The sequence below is a fragment of the Lampetra planeri genome, chromosome 26 (genome assembly GCF_965212315.1).
Source record: "Lampetra planeri chromosome 26, kcLamPlan1.2.h2, whole genome shotgun sequence".
Classification (NCBI taxonomy): Eukaryota; Metazoa; Chordata; class Hyperoartia; order Petromyzontiformes; family Petromyzontidae; genus Lampetra; species Lampetra planeri.
Genome location: NC_136132.1, coordinates 9,797,281 through 9,818,631, shown reverse-complemented (window position 1 = coordinate 9,818,631; position 21,351 = coordinate 9,797,281). Strand labels below are relative to the sequence as shown.

Here is a 21,351-nt window from a genome sequence, read left to right as displayed (position 1 = left end):
AATCGGGTTCGAACATTTTGTCACAAGTCGCAGACCCGAACACATTATACTCTTTAACTTCCACTTCGGCTTAAACGACGACGTATTCGTTTTACACGCAGAGCATTATCACACGCAACATTTGCGGTCAATTGTCGGCAGCACGCATAAAGCCAGTGCCATACTCCGTTATCGCCGTTCCAGTGAACTTTTCAAAATGTATACATTGTACTTCTTGTTCTAAGTGTACAGTATTCGTATCGCAGGGGTGTTCCTTGCAATAAACGTAGACAAATGGCGATCTTAAATAAAACTGAAATGAAGGCTCACTGTGACTGGTAAGGGATAACTGGTCAACCGTAGGTACGCAGAAACATGTTTTATTGTGAAATGTGGGTTTCAAACATTGGACAAAAATGTTATCCGGGTAAAATGGCCTAAAAAAATCAACTACGCGTGAAAGAAAACCCACCATGCTCGAAATTAGACAAAAAATATAAGGAATTGCGTTGGCAGTGATGTGCAGGCACCACACAAAACGTACCACATCCGTCATTAACACTGCCCTATAACAGGCTAACGTGTCGGGCAACAGCCCTTCTTCAGAGAAGAGGGCAAAGCGAATGACTTAGTTAATTTCCTACCCACTCGCTGATTACCCAGCACAGGAAAACACAAAACATCTCTTTAGAAATTTCAATCCTTTGATCAGTGCAACACCGCAAGTTGCCAGGACGCACGGTGGCCGCGCATTTGAAATGCAGCAACGGCTATGGCAACGCGACACCCAACGAGCGCACAATGGGGGGGGCAAAGCTTTATCACGTTTATTAAAGAACAGCGTTTACACCCCTGACCGTCTCCTCTCGTCAAACATCCACGCACACACACGCACACAGTCGCTGTTAAGGCGCATCCTGCACGGGGGGAGGAGGGGGACACAGACAGCACCAGTGGGCACATTGCAGGGCGGCGTCAACATTCAAATCAAGTCAGACCATCGCAACAGTTGTTATTACTACTGAAACTAAGAATTTCTTCTCTTCTTTTTTCAGTATTACAAAATGTGTGTACTGTATTGTAAGCAGCCACTGCGACGAACGTGGGCGCACCGCCGGCCATTCTCTGCGGCCGTGCGGCTATCGACTTTCCATTTCAAAAAAAAAAATACTGAATTAACAGGATTCGAGTGGAGGCCCCATTTCGATGTCTTCAAGGTCCTGGTTATTTATCAAGATATCAGGAGCCGCCCCCCTCTTCCCACCCCCCCCTAAACAAAAAACACTAAAACGCGTGCATGTTCAACGACAAAACTTATCATGAGGACTCGTGGCCAGACGTTTTGCGGTGGTCAGCACTGGGTAAGAGACGTTTGGCAATTCTCGTGACCCAAGCACCTTGTGTTCGTCAATAAATGTCATCCATTGTACCGTTTGGGTGCCTCTGTCCTGAAAATGTTCGGTGTCAACTGGTGGCGAACTTTGGGGGCAACTTAACTATCGGTTTATGCCTGCATGGGCCGTTCTTTGGGAGCAACACATAAGCAAGCCGAACTGAACAGACATGTCTGAGCACCAGGTTGGCCGAAGGCTGCCTCTGCACTCCGCCACTGTCACCCACAGTTTGACCATCAAAATGGCAGACGCTTCACGCATAGCAGGGCCCAAGGTGGAGTTGGTGGCAAGAAAAGCTCCCATCAACTAAACGCTGCAAACACCGCTGCCTTGCACGCTGCAACGCATTAGTATTGGGGGGGGGGGGTGTTTAATAGCGCGGTCACGCACAGACCACTCACGGACGTGTCGTTATGTTGGTGCCACTGGCCGCTAAACATGAGCGCTGACCACTAACCTGGTGGGCAGCGACGCCACGCACCCACACCCAACAGAAAATAGTAAATGGTACAAGGACTGTTGCATTTTCGGTACGGAACTCGAGATACAATACGCACCGTGTACTTTTACACTATTTGGTCAGAATTGCTTAGTCGCGGTCACATGTGCAAATCACACAAGCGCTGTTTTTACCAGTGTTCTCTCTTTTTAATGTGGTTCTTAAACATTTGGCGATCCCCTCCGGTCAATGCACGGGTGACAGGGAAATTCGAGGCGATGTTTGCAGCAGCAGCAGAACGTGAACGGCACAGATTCAAAAATAACAGTACTGTAATTTATATAAAAAAGATAATCGAAATGTGACCGCTGGCCACTCCGATATTCCACACCCTGCCAGCCAGTGGAAGCAAACGGTGTACGCGACCACTACTCAACAGCACAAACGCATTTTCAGCCAAAGACCGGCAAGGTAACACACACACAGCAGAGGGCCAGGCCTATTTTCAGCAGATGCTTCCATAAACAGTTTGACAAGTTGATTGATCCCCGTTTCTTTACATTTCATTCTCGTTATTTAGTTTTCACCAAGTAGGCTGTTGTTGCAATAACCCATCCACAAAACTATGTGAACAGGTCATACTATGGCTATGGCGGTCTGCCCAAAGGTAGACCTTGATGCGTTTTAAGTTATTTTTTTACTGGCATTAAACCTTTCCAATACATAAACAGCACAGCACAGATCACAACGGGGGGGCCTTTTCTTCCCACGACAATCTAATTTCCACATTGATCAAGGTCCATTTCAGCCTGCTGCACATCGAGTAAGAGCGAATGAAGGCGTCTTTCAAATGGACATTGGCTTGCATGTCCGCTTGTACAATTGTCCATGTAACAAAATAAAAATAATCCAAAACAATAAATAAACATCAGCGTTCGCAGGTTTCCAGCAGTTGGGAGGATATTCCATTCCATATGGAATTATTCATGTACACAACATAATTAGAAAAAATGATTTCCTTTAATGTAAATATTAGGTTTCACCCTTTTTAAACGTAAGCAATGTTCTCAATGCATTATTTCCACAAGTTGGACGAATTGATATTTCACATTTTTCAAGTGCTCTTTCTGAGTATGATATCTATTAAATTCTGGAGTAAGGCTATTGCTAAGCACAATTAACTGTAAAATTAGTACATAAGCATTTAAAAACTGGTTTAAGTTGACATCATAATAGCCCAAAGGCCAATATCAAAATAAATTATCACCTCAGCACTTGCACAGCCTAGCATGTTCTTTGCTTTTGCGAAATCAATCGCCATTAATTTCTCATGATGCCTTTTGCACAGGAATGCAAACCTTCCTTTCCGTACCCTATGTCATTACCATACACATCCTGTGGACTGCAGTACTGCTATTTTTACAAAGCCATGAAAAACGGAAATGTTAAGCACCAAAATGCAGAAAACTTTTTTCGTATTGTAGTCACAAAAGATGCTACATGAATGCATACTTTTTCCTTGAAAACATGGGATAAAATAAATTTGGGGGAAAGAAAAAGGCCCCTAAATAAGGGATTTCAAACACTGGAAAAAAACAACCTCACTGCCTTTAAACACGTGCTTTAGTAAAGGAACTCCTTCCCGCCTTATGCATGTCTGAATAACCTTGGGCTCCTCTCAAAGAACAGTCAGGAATCATTTGGTGAACATGGAAAGGGTACAAAATTGTACGGCTCCACCTTTATGTCCAAATGGCAACGCTGGATGCAGGTCAAATCTACAGAAAACTGCCCAACCTTGATTAGATGCCTTTTCAGCCGATACTGAACATGTGAACATCAGCAGTCCCTCCACAAAAGTCCGTCTGCAATAACATATTTGTGTTGTACCCGTGAGGTCTTGTACGAATGTTTAGTATATATTGCAGTATATTAATAAAAAAAATAACAAAAAAAATTAACAATAATAATTAAACAAGACCCTTAGAAAATTCTAAACCTTTGTACGGCCTGTGCATCACGACAAACTGTAAATCGGATTTCCAACCAAACCTGAGGAAGCCAGCTCACCCGTTCCGGACAACGCCAAAACCTGACCCATCCCCCGCTTGCTTAATGACATTAGTGGCAGGTTGGGAGATTTCTGTTTTACAGTGGCTGCCCCAACCGATTGCTCGGTCTCGGCCGCACACACGTGTGGCCACAGCGGCCCATCGCGACATCCACGGGGCCACACGGCACCCCCTCAGGAGCTACTGCTGTGACCCGCCGACCGCTGCTGCCGTTTGCAGGGGAGGGGTGGCGGGAGCCCCGGCGGGGGACAGCATGGCCCCCCCTGACGTCAGGCTCCCACGTGGTGAGCTCAGGCCTGCTGGAGAAAGAGATGTATGAGGGGGGAGGAAGTGACTAAAGGGCATGGCAGAGACACGGCATTACACACCGCCCAAAATATGCCTGATCTCACAGTATAAGTTGAGTCTGGACAGTGCTTGGATGGAGGGCCATGCTCACCAGTTGTCATAGGCAGCTGTGAGGCTACAGGTGGGACAGTAGAGGGGAGTGATTCAAAATCCATTGCTATCTTGTATTTCTTTGCTCCACACCTTCACCAACCCACACTGACCAGAGAAATTTGGACAAATAACCCCCACGACCTGCACAATATGGGAAGGCCATTGCAGTCAGTGGACAAAGGGCTGTGAATGTCTATGTTAACAGTGCTGATTTAGAGGCCCTCTGATGACTCAAATTCAGCACTCTTCCGCTGTGTTTTTTTCTGTGTCCTTCCCCCCAATATTATCCCGATTGTATTATTGGTGTTATTTTATTCAGAATGGCCCGAGGAAGTCGATATCACGTAACTATTTCCGAGATGCCTCTAAGTGACCTCTGATCAACACACTTGGGGGGCAGAACTTTCCCACCCACCCTGCTTCAAGGTAATGCTGTCCAGTGACAGTCCTGATGCTATTACAAATATTGTAGCTGGAATTAATCCAAATTAAGTGATTAATTTGTTGTTGTTGAGTTCATCATACTAAACTTAACCTGGTACAATAACAGCGACTGCCTGGATTCGAATACAGGACCTCAGCAAGTGCAAGCTCAGCGCTCTGACTTCTGACCCACACGGCCACCTCCATTTACACTGTTTCTATAAAACTATCAATTCAACTATACGTGATGTGCACCAGTGGGCCATCACATGCTTTATACACATTCTGCCACAAGTATTGCATAAACAATTACTAATGCAACACTTATTTGCTTGGCCAAAATTTATTGAAAACACTCGCCATTTGAACCTTATGGGCAGGTCCCCGGGGGCTCCATAAGCCCCCGGCTCTCGCGTAAACTGTGTTGCGACGTCATTGTAAATCTGTTGAAGGCGAACGATACGGCAATCTATTCCTCTCGACGAGCTCTACACGATGCGCTAATAAAAGTTGTTTCTTCTGCACATTCGTCCTCGCTGCGCTTGGACATGACAACAGAATGATCCACGCCAGGTGGGTCACGGCATTTATGTGCGCGGTGGGACGGAGTCGCTAAAAATAAATTACGATTTTGACTTGTTTATTTGGGACCCCGGGGTCCCGCCATAAGGTGAATTTATCGCAACACTGCACTGCTGTGTATAAATGCGATACATTGAGAATGATGTTACACTACGGGTTACAAAACAAGCAACAGTCTGCAAATATCATTCAGTATCTATCCTGTGTACACTGTGGTAGCCAACAATGAACTGCATATTCAATATCTTTATACCGTATTAAACAGATACAAATCATTTACCACTAAGTTATTGACCAAAATAGGCATTTCAAATCATGCTGTCACTCTCTCGTACATTTTTCTGGCTAAAATATGAAAATGTCACCCACGACTTGACAACAATGGCAATGATTTGCCAAGTCATGGAGCGATACAGACCTGGGGTGGAGCTTGGGGTCGTGGAGTTGCCAAACAAACCACTCATCGAGCCCTTCCTGCCGTGCTCCTTCACCACGGGGTCTGCCAAACACAACACAAACCATTCAAACGACCGCAACTTCACCTTCAAATACATATCAATGATTTGTTTATGCATTATGCTGAATCATTAAAATATGATAAACATCTAATATTTTTTTAGGCAAAATTATGAGGGTCAGACTGAAAATGTCCATGATGTTTAACATGCTCTCAGTGTGAAAATAGTGTTAAATGGTAAAAAAAAAAATCGGTAACCGTGGAAGGAAATTTATTTCACGTGGAACATGGTTAATATTTTATTATTCCAAGTATGCCTGTGTATGGTCACATCACTTTATTTTCAACACACTTTACAAGCTCTGAATGCCAAGGTCCCAAAGACTAATGAGTAAGTATTATTTGCCACATTGGTGTAATAATATAACAGGCATGCATCATATCAGAGGGACATTAGAGAAGCAGCAAGATGCATCACACTGTGTGTGTGTATATATAAACAACTTGGCAAGGGCAATGTGCACGCTGCGCTGGCACCGTGTCAGACGTACAAAAGTATGGATGCTCCATGGCCTCGCGTGGCGTGAGCCGGGTCTGATGGTCGTATCGCAGCAGCTTGTCCAGAAAGTCGAGCGCCTCGGGGCTCACTAGGTGCTGGTTCTCGCTGTGCACAAATCTCTCCCAGCGTTTACGCGAATGCCTGTGGGCAACATTGCAACACAAATCAGTTGGCTCGCGTTTGTGTGGTTTACAAGCTGCAAGTGAATATTTCAGCATCAGTGGTGGGGAATATTTTCTTGATGACCATAAATTACTTTCAAATACCTTTTGTAGGCCAAACATTACATACGTAGCATTATCCAATAAGAGTTCACCTTTACAGGGTGATTGATGTACTAAAATTACAAATGATTTTGCCTGGTCTAGCCAATTAATGTGGCCAAGATTCTTGCGGTGCTGCAAAACTATCGTTTGCAAGCTATTACGAAGTGGTAGGCCTCGTGTGGAAAATGGTGGCATGAAATAAAGTAACGGGCTGATTGCAGTTTGTGGGCCATAGATTCCTCACTCCCTTTAGTTGTGAACACACCATAAAATTCCCATAAGAAATGCAGCACAAACCATGCAATGACTATTGTTTCACAAGCCTAGTTACTAATGAAGGTTTGGTTGATACAGAAACCGTAACTTAACTACAGCTGAAATGAAGACCTGTGGAACCCACCTGCCCAGTATGTCATTGAAGCGTGGATCAAGATCGATATTGTACTTGTCGATGTATGTGTAGAGCTCTTCTGTGCCCAGCACGCGTGCGATACGCACGAGCTGTAGACATAAACATACATTCACAAAGAGTTGCACTGATGTTTTCAACACACACTTGAGCTGTATAAAACACGTGCAGTGAGGAAGTGTCCAATTTAAAGCTCTTACCTGGTCATAGTTGTCGTGCCCATGAAAGAATGGCTCCTTGCGGAAGATCATGCTTGCCAGCATGCATCCAAGACTCCACATGTCAAGGCTGTAGTCGTACATCTGACATCACAAAATCAACATCTTAATATCATGGCCTCGCCAATAGCCCTTCTGGGTAAAAAGTTTGACTACGAATGGTGCAAAAGAAGTTCACCATACATACAAAGGCCAAACTGGTAAGTAGCAACATAATTTGCTCATGACAAAATTACACAGAATGCACCTGATCTCATTACAATATCATAATCTAAGTGGTGTGGAGCCAGGACAGTGGTTGGATCGGCAATCAGCATGCACAAACAGGTTATTATAGGCTGCGGAGCTGCATGATGAACATCAGAGGGCAGTGCCGCACAACAATCCATTGTTGCACTCTACTTTGATGCTCCTCACCAATACCAACCAGCACTGATCATCTTTAAGTATGGTCAAATAACCCACACACAACCCGCACAGCGTGGATTGACATAAGTGCTGTATGTGTACAATGTTATTTGCAGGAAAGTAGATTGTCTATAATAACTTATCCCACTTGCCCAGTATCCACCAACCTGATAGTCAACCAGCAGCTCGGGGCCTTTGAAGTATCGGGATGCCACTCTTACATTGTACTCTTGCCCAGGGTGGTAAAACTCAGCCAGGCCCCAGTCTATTAGCCGAAGCTGTAGAAAGACATCGGACGTACAACACATCAGCATGGCTCAGCTGCATTTGCACAAGGCTGTAATAAAAGCTGTAGTGTAAAAACCCACAAATAATTGAGTTGACAGATGTCTATGAAACATAAGAATAAAGACAACTCTCATTAGGGGTCTTATTACCAGGAGCTGAGAACCCAAGCCTTGTAGCAGGAGTGAAAATAGCACATGCATGTTAGCTGTGAGCAGTACATCAATAAGTACTTGATCAGCATCTCTAACCATCTGCAAAACTAATGCGTTGTTACCTTCCGGTTCTCGTGATCAATCATGACGTTGTGCGGTTTTACATCCCGGTGCATTATGCCCATGCTGTGACAGAAGTCGAGGGCCTTCGGAAAAATGGCAGCAGCAGAATACACATCAGACTTTCTCAAGCACAAAATAATTTTATCACAAAACTATAGGTCAAGTGAGACGTTTCAACACTGCAAATTGCATCATAAAAGAACCTGCACTTTGGAAACTGAACTATGGTCTTTCCCCCTGACATCATATCCAAAGGTACACAGCTTTTTAAACTGTAAAAATCTACTGTCTCTTCCATAACTGTATGACATCATGCAGAACATTGTGGATGGGAGATGTTGACAGTTGCACCTCAAGTATTCTTGCCAAGTTCTGTCAGCTCATGAAATACGAATGAAAGTACAACTGGACTACAAACATTACAAGTATAAGTCGAAGAGAATGTATTCATATTCAGATGCAGGCATTTGTATGCCTTCAGTCTAGTGCTAAGCAACACAAGATAAGGTGTGGGATAGATGGATGGCATTAGTGCCTCACCTTCAGGATTTCATACATGTAGAAGCGAATGTCCTGATCTGTTAGCGTCTGGTAGAGTTGCTGTAACAAAAGAAAAATGTGGCCATGGAGGAGGAAAAACCTTTCAACAGTTTTCTGGACATTTTGTACAATGAAATACTTAATATGCAAGCCAGGCTTTTTAAGCCTAAAAAATTACCAAGTTGAACAGTGTACAGAAATTAATAGCTTACATAATTGTGTATATAGTGAGAACATGCAAAAGCAACAACTGTACACTACACAAAAAAGCTACAAAAAACAGGTTGCCAAGCTAAATGAGCATGTGGGAGGTAAAAATGCATTACCTTGTAGTCTGTGTTGTTAACGTATTCAAATACCAGGGCCGGTGTCCGGGACTACAGAACAACACACCACATGCCCATCAGACCATGGCAGCAGGGTAAACAAAGCAATGCAAACTTTCCATGCCATACCATTTCAACTACACAACAAAAAAAATGTTAGCTTAATTATTAGCCAAAGCATGATTACATTATTTGTTTCACTTGTGTCCTTTTAAATGTTGAAAGGTTCTCGTAACTGAACAAAAATGTATTGATTTACAAGGTTTCCTGAAGGTCCTTTCTGAGTGATGGGGAAAAAAATAGCCTCACAGGAAAGACCCACAGACATCACCTCTGCTAAATAGCAGGGTGGATATTCAAATAATTGTATTGCTTAAATTGACGACCATCCTTCTCCTTGCAGTACCATTTGAAGCAAACGATTGGGTTTTCGCCCTCAAGGACTTTAAGGACACCCTGCAGGCGCTTCTATGCATATTGCTCAGTGTGCCCTGCATCAGAGTGAAGGCAGCAGTCCTGCTCTGTGCAACAGCGGTCGTACGATTTAACACACACCACGGGGTCCTTGACGATGTCCAGTAGAGTAATTATGTTGGGACCTCCGCGCAAGTTCTGCAAGATCTTGATTTCTCGCTTTATCTTCTTCTTTTTGACTGGCTGCGCGCACAAGGGGATTTGCATCAGCCACTGCCAACACTAAAATAGCACGAACATCCAACACCGAAGCTTCAACGAGCAAGTGTGGCTGCAAGCAGTAATGCTTACCCACCTTGAGAATTTTTACCACGACCTTCTCGTTGTTGGTGATGTTTATGGCCTCGAACACCTCACTGTACTTGCCCCGACCCAGCTTCCTCACCAGCTGATAGTCGTCCTGGTTCCTGGAAAGTGTGAACAAAGCTATATTCACAATTCAAGCATGCACCAACACATGGTTCCAACCGCACCACCACACTGAGAAGCACAATGCACTGCACCGTCGTCTCCCAATCGAGCCCTCCCACACTACATGAACCAGGGCATTGTTTATTTATGCCGTACTCCCATACTCAAGGACAGTGGTTCACAGTGTGTCACATGCTCCTGGGATTTTGGACCAATGGTAATTTGACTATAAACCAAGGAGCCATAAAACAAGGAAATGCTTGACTGTGTGACAGCTATTTGCTTTTAAGCAATAAGGAACTATGGAGCAAAAAAACTCAACACCCGCCTACTGGACTAATGGAGCTACAACAGCCTGGTTTCAAAACAAGTTACAAACGATCTGCATGGTTCTAACCAACGTCTAGCCTGAGACACAAGCCTAAAATCTAGACAAAAGACAAGCAGCCATAAGGCACGCCACAAAAGGCCGGTCAAGCAGAGTGGGTGGGTCGAGATAGGGGGATTGTTCTGTTATATGGTAATTTGCTAGTAACAAAAGCAACATGTCAATGTGCCTGAACAAGAAAGTTTACATTATCATCAATTACACACACATATACATCAGAAATGTGAACAATGACGAACAAGATTAGACGCGGATGATTGTGCGCGCGCTTCTTACCCCCACTCCACGACGTGCGCCTCATAGTCCCAGTAGTCTCTCGCTCGGTGCGAGTTTGCCTCCGCGTACAACTTGGGTCGGCTAGCCACGGGGCCCGACATGGCGACCACAAGCGGCGGCACCCTGTCCGTGCCTCAGGGGAACGTGGCTGAGGGACGAGAGAGAGACGGGGGCCCGTGAGCGAGAGTGACGGTGGAATGAGGAAGAGCTGACAGAGTGTGCTTTGCGCGACGAAGTAGCCCGTGGTTGGGGTGGGGATATTAATGCCGATTGTATGGGGCTCCTTTCATCCTGGAGGGTTGTACTTAAAAGAAGCTTGCCTCACACGTTCCCGGGATCTGATTACGGGGAGCGATGGGATGCCCGCGTGATCTGGGTCTGACCAGGTATTGGTGATATGTTAAATTGGGGACTGGCCAGGTAGCTGCGTGGGGTAATAATACCTGATGCAAGGTTCACGTTGGGTTTTATAATCAGGACGGGTGTAAGGGTCGGGTCAGATATAGGACATAGGTCGAGTATAGACGGACACAAAGCTTAATTACAATCGCCAGGCTGGTTACGTGGAACTTACTTATGCAAGGACTGCTTGTATAATAAAAGACAAGCCCAGTACAAAGGCCAGTCCGGGAGTAGGGGCCCACGACAAGGTACGGTTGGATACAGGGATACGGATATTCGAACTCTTTAGAGGATGCGGTGAACAATTATGCCCTGCGATTGGATTCAACCACGGATAAAAAGAGACGTGGCACAGGATAGACGGCCCTGCTACTGGGTATAGCGACCAGGCTTAGAGTATAGCGATTTGGTAAAATAATCTGTTGTAGAGTACAACAGGCCGTACCCACAGAATCCAGATACGAGATAGAATGTGCTATAAGAACCGGCTGTAAGATATACAGCCCTGCTATGGGAAACAGGACCACGCTAGCGCTATTGTGGTACATAGTCCTACTAAGACTTTACTTTCAGGGGGGGGTCCATGCTGATAATGGATCATTTGGAGGTTCAAGCCAAACAGGGCCCTGCCGTCAGGATGTACCGGGCCCTGCTAGGGGGCTTAAGGCCCCCCCAAAACACACAACGCCATTAGGGGGTAGAAGGCCCTACTAGGCGGTATAGGACCCGGTCAGGGTTATGGGACCTCGCTATTTAATACAGGATTCTTCCAGGGGATATAGAAACATGCTGGGGGGTATAGGGCACATTTAGGAGGCAGAGCCCCCTCCGCTAGGGGGTACGGCACCCCTAGAGGACCCAGATAGAGGGGTATAGACCCCGATTAGGGGGCACAGGACCCTCGAGAGGACGCGGCTCTCAGGGCCCGGCTCGGGCCGGCACACGTGACCGCTAGGCCGAGGCCTCGTGCTCGCCTGACGGGGAGGTCTCAAACCTCGCCGCGCCCGCGTTTCACGGAGGGCGCCTCGAACCGCGGCGAATTCGCGACACACGACAGCAACAAAAAACCGAGCGGAGGCGAAACCGTCGTGATTCTTTTCTCCATCGAGTATTATTTCATTCGTTTAAAAAAAAAGTGGAATGGGGGTTAAAGAAGCAGCCGCTTACGTCGCGACGCGCGGCCTCGCTTGCGCTGCCCGGGCCGCCGTGGAGCCGCAATATGGCGGCCGCTCCCTCCCCGAACCCCTCCCCTCCACTCCCCCCACAGCCCCTCCCCTTCCCCGTTAGCCCCTCCCCCTTTACCACTAGCCCCTCCCCCGTTCCCACGGCACCTCCCCCTTTCCCACGGCCCCTCCCCTCCAACTACTCTCCCTTTCCCTTAACCACCCCCCCCTCCTCCCCTCTTCCTCAACTCACGGCCCCTCCCCCTTTCCCCCCCCGTCGACCCCTCCCCTCCGCTCCAGCCCGGTCACGTGACCGCGCGCGCCGATCGCGGGAAAGCGCGCGCGTGCGCGTCAGTGGGGGAGGGGAGGGGGCAGTGGGGGCGGGAGAATCGATGTGTTCATAGATTACAAGCGACTAAATAATCGATTAAATGTATTACAATCGATATTTCATCGATCAATTTAATCGCGAGGAAATTATTAAATACAGGTTCATCTGAATCGATTCATACACGTTGCTCGCATGGTGCGCTCAACAATCGATATTTCATCGATTATTGCTCGCATGGTGCGCTCAACAATCGATATTTAATCGATTATTGAGCGCACCATGGCGAGCAACGTGTATGAATCGATCAGATTAATCTATTTAATTATTTCCTCGCGATGTAATTGATTGTGGCGTTCGACTCGCGAGATTCTCGACAATTGATTTTGTCTCGATTTGAAGCTTTCGTGACTGCAGGAATCCATAACTCTTTGGTTCTTTCGGTAAATTCTAGATTTGAAGCTTTCGTGACTGCAAGGATTCATATTCTTAGGTTTTTTCGGTAAAGTCACGTAGGTAAAAAATTAAAATTAATAAAAGTAAAATAAAACAAAATAAAAAATCACGACGTTTCGGAGGCTTGTGTTGCTTCCGAAACGTCGTGATTTTTTATTTTGTTTTATTTTACTTTTATTAATTACATTTTTTTACCTACGTGACTTTACCGAAAAAAACCTAAGAATATCTTTCGGTAAAGTCACGTCGGTAGAAATGATTTTGTTTTTACACAGTGCTGAGTGTAGCGGCCTCTAGTGGCTGTAGGGAGTCACGCGAACGCATTTTACAAAAAGCATACGTTTTGAAAATTCTAGATTTGAAGCTTTCGTGACTGCAAGTATTTATACTCTTAGGTTTTTTCGGTAAAGTCACGTAGGTAAAACATAAAAAATAATACAAAATAATAACAAATAATAGAAATAATAATAGAAATCAAATAATAAATGGTGATTTATTATTTAATTTCAATTATTACAAATGGTGATTTATTATTTTATTTCTATTATTTCTATTATTTTTATTATTTATTTTTATGATTTATTTTTCCCTACGTGACTTTACCGAAAAAACCTAAGAGTACGTTTTGAAAATAAGTAATATTTTAAATAAATTCAAAGCACGCTTTCATGAAATGTACCGTACTAATAATGGCAGAACTCCACGATTCCAGGAAGTGGCCCCGAAGCTTGCCATAACGTAAGGAACCGTGGCCAATTACAGCCAACGTCAGTTTATCGTGGACAATTAGACCCAAGCCGAAACCAAATATAAAAAAGATTGTTTAAAAATATATATTTAAATTTTTAATGATAAAATGTAGTATTGTCATCAGTATGACATAAGTATACCAAGTTTGCAGTCGATACCACATTGGGAAGTTGGTTAAAAATGAGTTACAAATTTTGAGGACACAACAACAGTGAGTTAAATGAAAGCGTGTAAAAAAATAGATGTTTACACGCTTGATATAATCGACATTAATCGATAATTGTATGAATCAGTACACCCGGACTGAGCAATATGCGAATTCTTTAACCAGACCTATTTGTCCAGCCTAAGCAGGAGTTGAGCACGGATAGTGCTTAAATCGCCAAAAAGGACGCATATAATCATGCGTTCTAAGGCTGCTGAGGAGCTGTATTGTAATAATAATCATTTACAATTGTTAGTCGTATTTCATCCGTAGATCCCAATCAGTTGTACTGTAGTATGTTACCATGCCCCCCCCTCACCCAGCAGTGCTATTGGCATAGGGCTGCCTTATTAGCACCGAAACATAGATTATATTTTTGGATTTAAAGCTTTCGTGACTGCAGGGATTCATATCTTGGTTCTTTCGGTAAATTCTAGATTTGAAGCTTTCGTGACTGCAAGGATTCATATTCTTAGGTTTTTTCGGTAAAGTCACGTAGGTAAAAATTTTAAATTAATAAAAGTAAAATAAAATAAAAAAATAAAAATCACGACGTTTCGGAGGCAACACAAGCTTCCGTCTTCACCTGAATTTTAATTCTTTCGGTAAAGGCACGTAGAAGGGAAATAATAAAATAATAAAAATATAAAACAATACAAATTCTCAATCATCAGGTGTGATGATGATTGCTTGTGTTGCAGTCGAAACGTCGTGATAATTTTATTGTTTTAAATATTTTATTATTATTTTATTATTTCCCTTCTACATGACTTTACCGAAAGAACCAAGAATATAGAGTATATTGTTTCAGGCAACGGTCCTTCTGCAGAGCACAGAGGGGTTCAGTTTGACGAATTATAGTTGGAAATCGGCCGGGCAGTGGCAATTTTCCACGGAGTCTTTAACCCGACCCTGTGGATGCAGCGATGGTTGGTGTATCACACATAGATGTTGTGAAACTCCCTTCCCGTAAGGCATAAGAGAAGGAGCTATATCCTGGCTCACCAGCAGAAGGCGGTAGAGCAAATTGACTAATCTGTTTACATCTGTACGGGGATAGAGTGTTGCCCCCACGCGCAAATGGGTTTTCTCAAGCTCCTCCGGTTTCCTCCCGCTTGTATAAATACTGATCATTAATTGGCTGGAAAACATCTTTAACAAAATAACCCAATGTCGCATGACTCTCATGATAAAGGGTCATACAACTCAATGTACTATGAATTAATACGTAAAGAAAGCAAAGCTATTGTGTGTATGCAGTATGTGTTATACAGTGGAAGACTGTTAAAATTGCGAATCTAGAAACACTGATTCCTTCGGGGGACTTAGTTGCACGTATATGGAGTATAAGAATCGACTTTTAATTGAAACATTGTTGCATAGGTACACCCCAACTTAATAATAACGACGCCAGTGATGACAGTATTTCCATTTTTTAACCAGGGGGGTGCTCGTTGGGAAAAGCTGAGCTCTTTTGCAATAGAAGTCAAAGTCTCCCTAATCTCATTTCTGTTGGCAGCCCTGAGAAATCTGTACATTTCACATTTCCATGGCTGGTAACAGTCTATCCATAGGACCACCTCTGTTGACTTCCCACAATGTGGACATTAGAGTATGTACTCTGTAAACATGCAACGTTGGGGAAAGGTTGGTATTGTGGTTGGAACCGTTGGACTAATGTTGGCCCAACGTTCCATGTTTACTGGAAAGTAACTACTGTATTAGGCATGAGACGGTTCACCAACAATTCGATGATTAGGGGTAGTGATTTTCTGTGAGTCGATTATCCTTTTTCATGTCTACCGTCTTGTTAGTATGTTTTTAGATTATTGTTTTTTTCTGCTTAATTTGGACAATTTTCTTCATGTCGCTAGCCTACGTAACAAATAACTCGTTTTTCTTTTTTCAGCCATTTGTCAATTAACTGCTGTTGTGAATGTCTGTTGATCATCGGGGTTGTTTGAGAATACTTCAACCACACTAGTTCGTGCAGATAAAAGAGAGGCAGCAAGACAAATTAACATATAACTCGCCACTTATGTTAGCAGCGGCACTTATGATTCCACGCATCTTCAAATAGCACAGGTTGACGACGTACGGTGCGAAAGAAGTGCAATATACATACGGCAGGGAAATTAACTCAGGTAACCAGGTTCATAGTGTAGTACAAGTACAAACTGTGCAGATTTAATATTTAATGAATCGAATTAAACGGGGTGTTCTTTTAGTTGTGGTTGTCGATGTACAGGTGGCAAATACACCTACTTTGTCACATCATAACGTTCTATTTAAACGTAAGACAACGTTTAAGGTTCCTTTCTCAAACTCCGAGAGAGGAAGGAGGAAACTTTTGCAATGTGGCGACTCAGTCCATCAACATTCAAAATAAACACTCGGTTTTGCAAACTGTTTCCTTAAACTGTGTCATAATCTGCCGTTCTCATGTATGCTGTCAAATAGGGACTTTCACCCGGAACTTCATCGGCGGCTCTTCAGTAATGACTGGTCGTTTGGTGTTTACGTTTCCAGTAGAATCTCGATTATCTACGTGCGGTTTAGGGGCCGTCCATAATTGACGTCACGCACCTAGGGGGGGGGGAGGTCAGACATTTGTGACGATGTGTGACGAGGGGGGGGGGGGTGAGAAATTTGACGTGACATCAAAATGCGCAACTTTTAATAAATATAGACAACACGTTCTACTGAATTAAATAGACTTTTTAATAAAGGTTGTCTCCTACAACATCAGAGTGCAGCGCCACAGTAAATACGCACTACAATGACAATAGTTTAAAGCGATTTGAAGCATGTTTAATTTTTTGGGGGGAGGGGGGGTGTCAGAGCTTTGTGACGTCATATTTGAGCCGAATGGCTCACAGGGCTGTACCAAATAAATGAAAAAAAACTGAAGCGGAATTGGCCAAACATGGTGCCAAGGACACTCCTGAAGTCTTGACTCCAGGATGCTATCTCAGTTCTGCGTGGCGCCAAGAGGTGGCGCTGCGGTACCGTATACGGCCGGAAAAGTTTCCAAACCCCCAATCAACAAGCGAGAGAGAAATTATGACTTGCCGAGACGAGGCATGAAAGAACACAAGGTGGCCGTCCATAAATGACGTCACGCGATTTTGGACGATTTTTGACCCCCCCCCCTCGTCACACGGGGTCACTAAAAGTTAGCCCCCCCCCCCTCAAATATGACGTCAAAAAGCTCTGCCCTCCCCCCCAAAAATAAAACATGCTTCAAATCGCTTTAAACTATTGTCAGTGTGGTGCGTATTTAATGTGGCGCTGCACTCTGATGTTGTAGGAGAAAACATTTATTAAAAATTATCTTTAATTAAGTAGAACGTGTTGTCTATATTTATTGAAAGTTGCGCATTTTGATGTGACGTCACATTTCTCAAACCCCCCCCTCATCACACATCGTCACAAATGTTTGACCCCCCCCCCCCCCAGGTGCGTGACTTCATTTATGGACGGCCCCCAAGTCACAATTACGATACATATTCGTGATACGGGATACACTAATTTTTGGACCAAAACCGAGTAATCAGTCATCATTATTCCGTGACCTATCGATTGCTGGACGAAGGATTCCCAAGTGATCGCCGTCTCTCCACCGTCTCGCGATGCAAACGTCCGTGCCTGCTCCTTTGACACGCGATCTGATCTCATCGCTCCATCTCTGCGGTGGATGTCCTCCCGAGCGCGTTTCCCTCCTTTTGATTCCACTCCGTCGCTAGCCTCGACCACCGGGGACGTGTCCCGTCTCAAGTCCACTTTTCTTAACAGCCAGTGCATGTTGCAATATTTGTTCGAATACAATAAAAATAACCTATAGTGGTGATGAACTTACATTTGTTTTAGTTATCATGCCCTGCACGTTTGTTGAATAGATGGCAATTTTTCACATTTGATGACACCTCATTAGCAGTATCACCAAACGTGCTTTGAAGAAGGGCCATTGCTCGAAACGTCGCATCGAATATAACTTTCTTGTAAAGTTATTGACAAATATGTAAAAAAAATCCTCCTTAGACAATTACAGGCGGCGAAGTAAAAAGAGGTTTATGACTGCAAACTGCGCGTTATGGCCCATATACAGGGCTCCCCCATGCGAGGCGCTATACGTATTCACACACACACTGACACACACCTGTGGATATGGAATATATAAGGCAACGAGGGCAGAGGTCGGGCTCACAGATACGAGAGCGACACAGAGGCGAGAGCCACTCCAAGGGGATGGAGTCGCGGAGGTCACTGAAGGAGCCATGGAGCATCGTCAGAGGCAGGCTTCAATCCATCCTCATCCCGACGGCCAACCTTCAAGAGATACAGGTGACCGAGTTGCATTCATTGAGTTGTATATTACGCAATTACCGAACAGTGATATGTGTATATACAGGTAGTCCTCTACTTACGATGAAGATGCGATACGACGACCCCATCGTAAGTCAAAAATATTGTAAGTCGAAGATGGCCTAGCCTACCCATGAGTCTTAAAGAATGGTGATAATTTAGCAAAACAGAGCAATTTACAGTAGCGTACTGTATAAACTATATACTGTATGTATTTATTAATTACAATACTGTATTGCACAGTAAAATGTAAAGTAAAAAAACCAAGGCAAATTCTTAGCCTACCTATATGAACTGAAATTTAATAGAAAGTTTTTTCAGGAAACAATCCTATCTGCTATAAAAAAAAACTTTTAACATGCATTGAACGTATCGTATCGTGGTAACCCTAAAATGAAATCGCTAAAGCTACGTATCATACATGAATTGAACGTATCGTTCGCTGCTGCGTTTTCCTGCCGCGCGAAATTTAAAATATTTGACAATTTTGTCGTATCGCTATAGTAGAGGACTGGAGCGGTGGGTCGCACGTGCGGTGGTTAGCGCACTGCGCTACGCATTCGGCGATCTCGAGTTTGCTTCCAAGCCACCAGTAACATCGATGATGAGTTTTACGAGAACCGGTCCTTGGGCACTCCTCTGCATCGAACCGCACTGTTCCTGAGTGGTGAAGTATGGCCAAAACAACTTCCATGCCAGATATGGTATGGATGCCGTTATCCAGCAGTGCATTGACAACATGCTGTATGTACATTTGGTTTAACACGTAGGCTTTCGCGACCAATATTATTCATAATCAACGTTTTTGGGTTAGATCGCGTACTCAAAAATTGTACAAAAAAAATTAAATGTTGTGGTTTCACGCTTCAACACACCGGTGGGCTAAAGCAGTGAACTATTTGTCTTTTGTCAACGTGACACTTTTTTTGCTGATTGGCCGTGTCGGGTGGTGGAGGGTTACGACACATTTATAAATAACGCGATCTAACCCAAAAACGTTGATTATGTATGTACATTGTTAGTGTTACGCATTTACACATGCCAATACAATTACTATACTACATCACTACATTTGCAGTACGAATGTGTTTTTTTTCTCTCGTTGCATCCGAAACTTTTGACATCATCCTCTGACTAGAAGGAACCTTCGTCACAACGTGCACTGTTCGCTTTGTGTACTGGACTTCATGTAAGCAAGATTCATTATTCGTATTTGCAGCGCGTTGTCAATCCACTGCTGGATGAAGGTTCCTTTATACTGTACAGGTCGTGGGAGTTTTGTTTAGACCGCACTTCACCATCGCTGGTCAGTGCCGCGATGGTGTGTACATACGTATGTTGAACTTTCTTCACACCGTACCTAGCCCACCGTGCTAACTGCACAAAAAGCAGTTCTAAATAAATTAGTTTTCAACCTAGTTTTAAAAGTCCAGAGCTCCACGTGACTTCCTAATATCGGAAGGAAGAGCGTTCCAGACGGCCGCAGAAGCGCATCTACAAACGTGCGTGTGCATTTGACCGTCTTGCCATTTTTTTAAGTGCTCAAAAGACACACATTAACGGCGTGTCCCCGTCGTGCTGCTAAAGAAGTTTACAGGAAGCGATAGCAACTTTCGGGGCCATTCTACAAGGCGTGCACACTGCTCACTGCGAGAGTTTCACAGGGACGTATAAGCAATAGGCGTGGGCGGGTGAGTGTCGGTGTCAATGTGCCCATGCAACCAACTGATTCCGCTTCGCTGCCTTCTGCTGCCCACACAATAAGCACCGCGAAATAATTCATGTGGCCTGCACTACCACTTAATTAGCTGCACACATTACGAGCACCCTTCGGAGCGGAGGGTGGCTGGCCGGTTACTCACGGTGCATGAGAACTGAGCGGAGACCCCCCGTGTACCCAGGACAGAGAAAGACGATCCCACGCAGGGGCACATTTCATTATTTCCTGGCCACACATTAACCCATCGCCTGCCAAACGCGTTACCCTGGCTGGGCTATAACCGCATGGCTTGTATGTGCCCACCACACACAACTGACTGCCTATATATGCACTTCGGTGGGGTTCGACTCCCGACAGCGTTTTTGTTTCCGTTTGGTTTGGAAACACGTGTAGTACGACAATTGTAAACATCAGAAGTTGTAGAAGTTAATTGTAATTTATTACAAGGGACACGGTTGTTACGAGTGTGTGGAGAGGGAAGCAATGCGCGGGATACAGCAACAACAACAACATCAGCAGCAACAGCAACAAGCAGAGTTGACACCCGAAGAGGTGAGTTTGGTCGCGTGGCAATGTTTAGAGGGGAGCGGTGGCGCAGTGGTTGGCGCACTGCGTTACGTAGCAGCGGATTGACAAAAAGGACTGTAATAAGGTAACATCACCATCAGCCGTGATCTATCCGCTGCGTGTGTTGCCAACGCGCTCAGTCGAGGCAACGAGCTGATGGCTACAACAACACAGCGGCTAAAACAACTCTGCCGAGTTCCAGTAATTCAAATCGATTTGAGTCTGAGCACTGAGCGGCGTGGTGAAGTATGGTCAAACAACTCCCACGGCCGATACGGCGTGCAGGGGGTCTTCATGCAGCAGCGGATTAATTGACAAAGGGTCGTCCAGCACTCGTAACGATTCACATTCCTGGCGACGTTACATTATTTAGTCTCGTATTAAATGTCTTCCATTGTTTCTCGTTTTTTCTGTCACGTTCAATATAGCTTTGATCTCCTCGTAACATAGTAGCTCAAACTATCTATCTAATACACACATTTTCTTACGAACGAGATTCGATTCACCATGAGCCTAATAAGGGTACCGTCTACGAAACGATGAATCGATGCTTTGTTACACCTCCCAGTATTAAAGCACGTACAGTAAATAGTGTAATAGTTGTGTTTAATATCTCCTGCGTCTGACGATGATGATTATAGGAGGGATTGCATCTGATAACGCGTGCAGGTTGTTTAATTTTAAACTAATATACTGTACTCTATAAGTGTAGGACGTAATTAACTTTACGTATTCACCCATAAAAGTCCCGCCGATCTCTCTCGAGACTC

General features: G+C 44.4%; 1 protein-coding gene across 2 annotated transcripts; it reads right to left on the bottom strand.

Annotated features, from left to right (window-relative positions):
• Positions 1 to 2,813: 2,813 nt before the first annotated feature.
• Positions 2,814 to 12,289, bottom strand: LOC144727710 (casein kinase II subunit alpha-like). 2 transcript variants are annotated; one of them, XM_078606741.1, is made up of 13 exons: positions 12,195 to 12,289; positions 10,626 to 10,773; positions 9,846 to 9,957; positions 9,632 to 9,733; positions 9,077 to 9,127; positions 8,751 to 8,810; positions 8,210 to 8,293; positions 7,815 to 7,925; positions 7,222 to 7,323; positions 7,013 to 7,113; positions 6,339 to 6,487; positions 5,749 to 5,829; positions 2,814 to 4,183 (listed from the first exon to the last, which is right to left on the bottom strand). In XM_078606741.1, exons 2-13 carry the CDS (start codon positions 10,724 to 10,726, stop codon positions 4,065 to 4,067), a joined length of 1,173 nt encoding a protein of 390 aa, XP_078462867.1. In that variant the 5' UTR covers positions 10,727 to 10,773; positions 12,195 to 12,289; the 3' UTR covers positions 2,814 to 4,064. The 2 variants fall into 2 exon arrangements, with proteins under 2 accessions (XP_078462867.1, XP_078462868.1); XM_078606742.1 differs by having other exon boundaries at positions 3,521 to 4,180.
• Between the last annotated feature and the right edge of the window lie 9,062 nt (positions 12,290 to 21,351).

Excerpts from the sequence above, each read along its gene's own strand:
- LOC144727710 (XM_078606741.1), bottom strand. The coding sequence starts at position 10,726 with ATGTCGGGCCCCGTGGCTAGCCGACCCAAGTTGTACGCGGAGGCAAAC. Across the intron at positions 9,734-9,845 it reads TCGTGGTAAAAATTCTCAAG|CCAGTCAAAAAGAAGAAGAT; the intron begins GTGGGTAAGCAT and ends TTGTGCGCGCAG. Across the intron at positions 8,811-9,076 it reads TTAACAACACAGACTACAAG|CAACTCTACCAGACGCTAAC; the intron begins GTAATGCATTTT and ends CTTTTGTTACAG.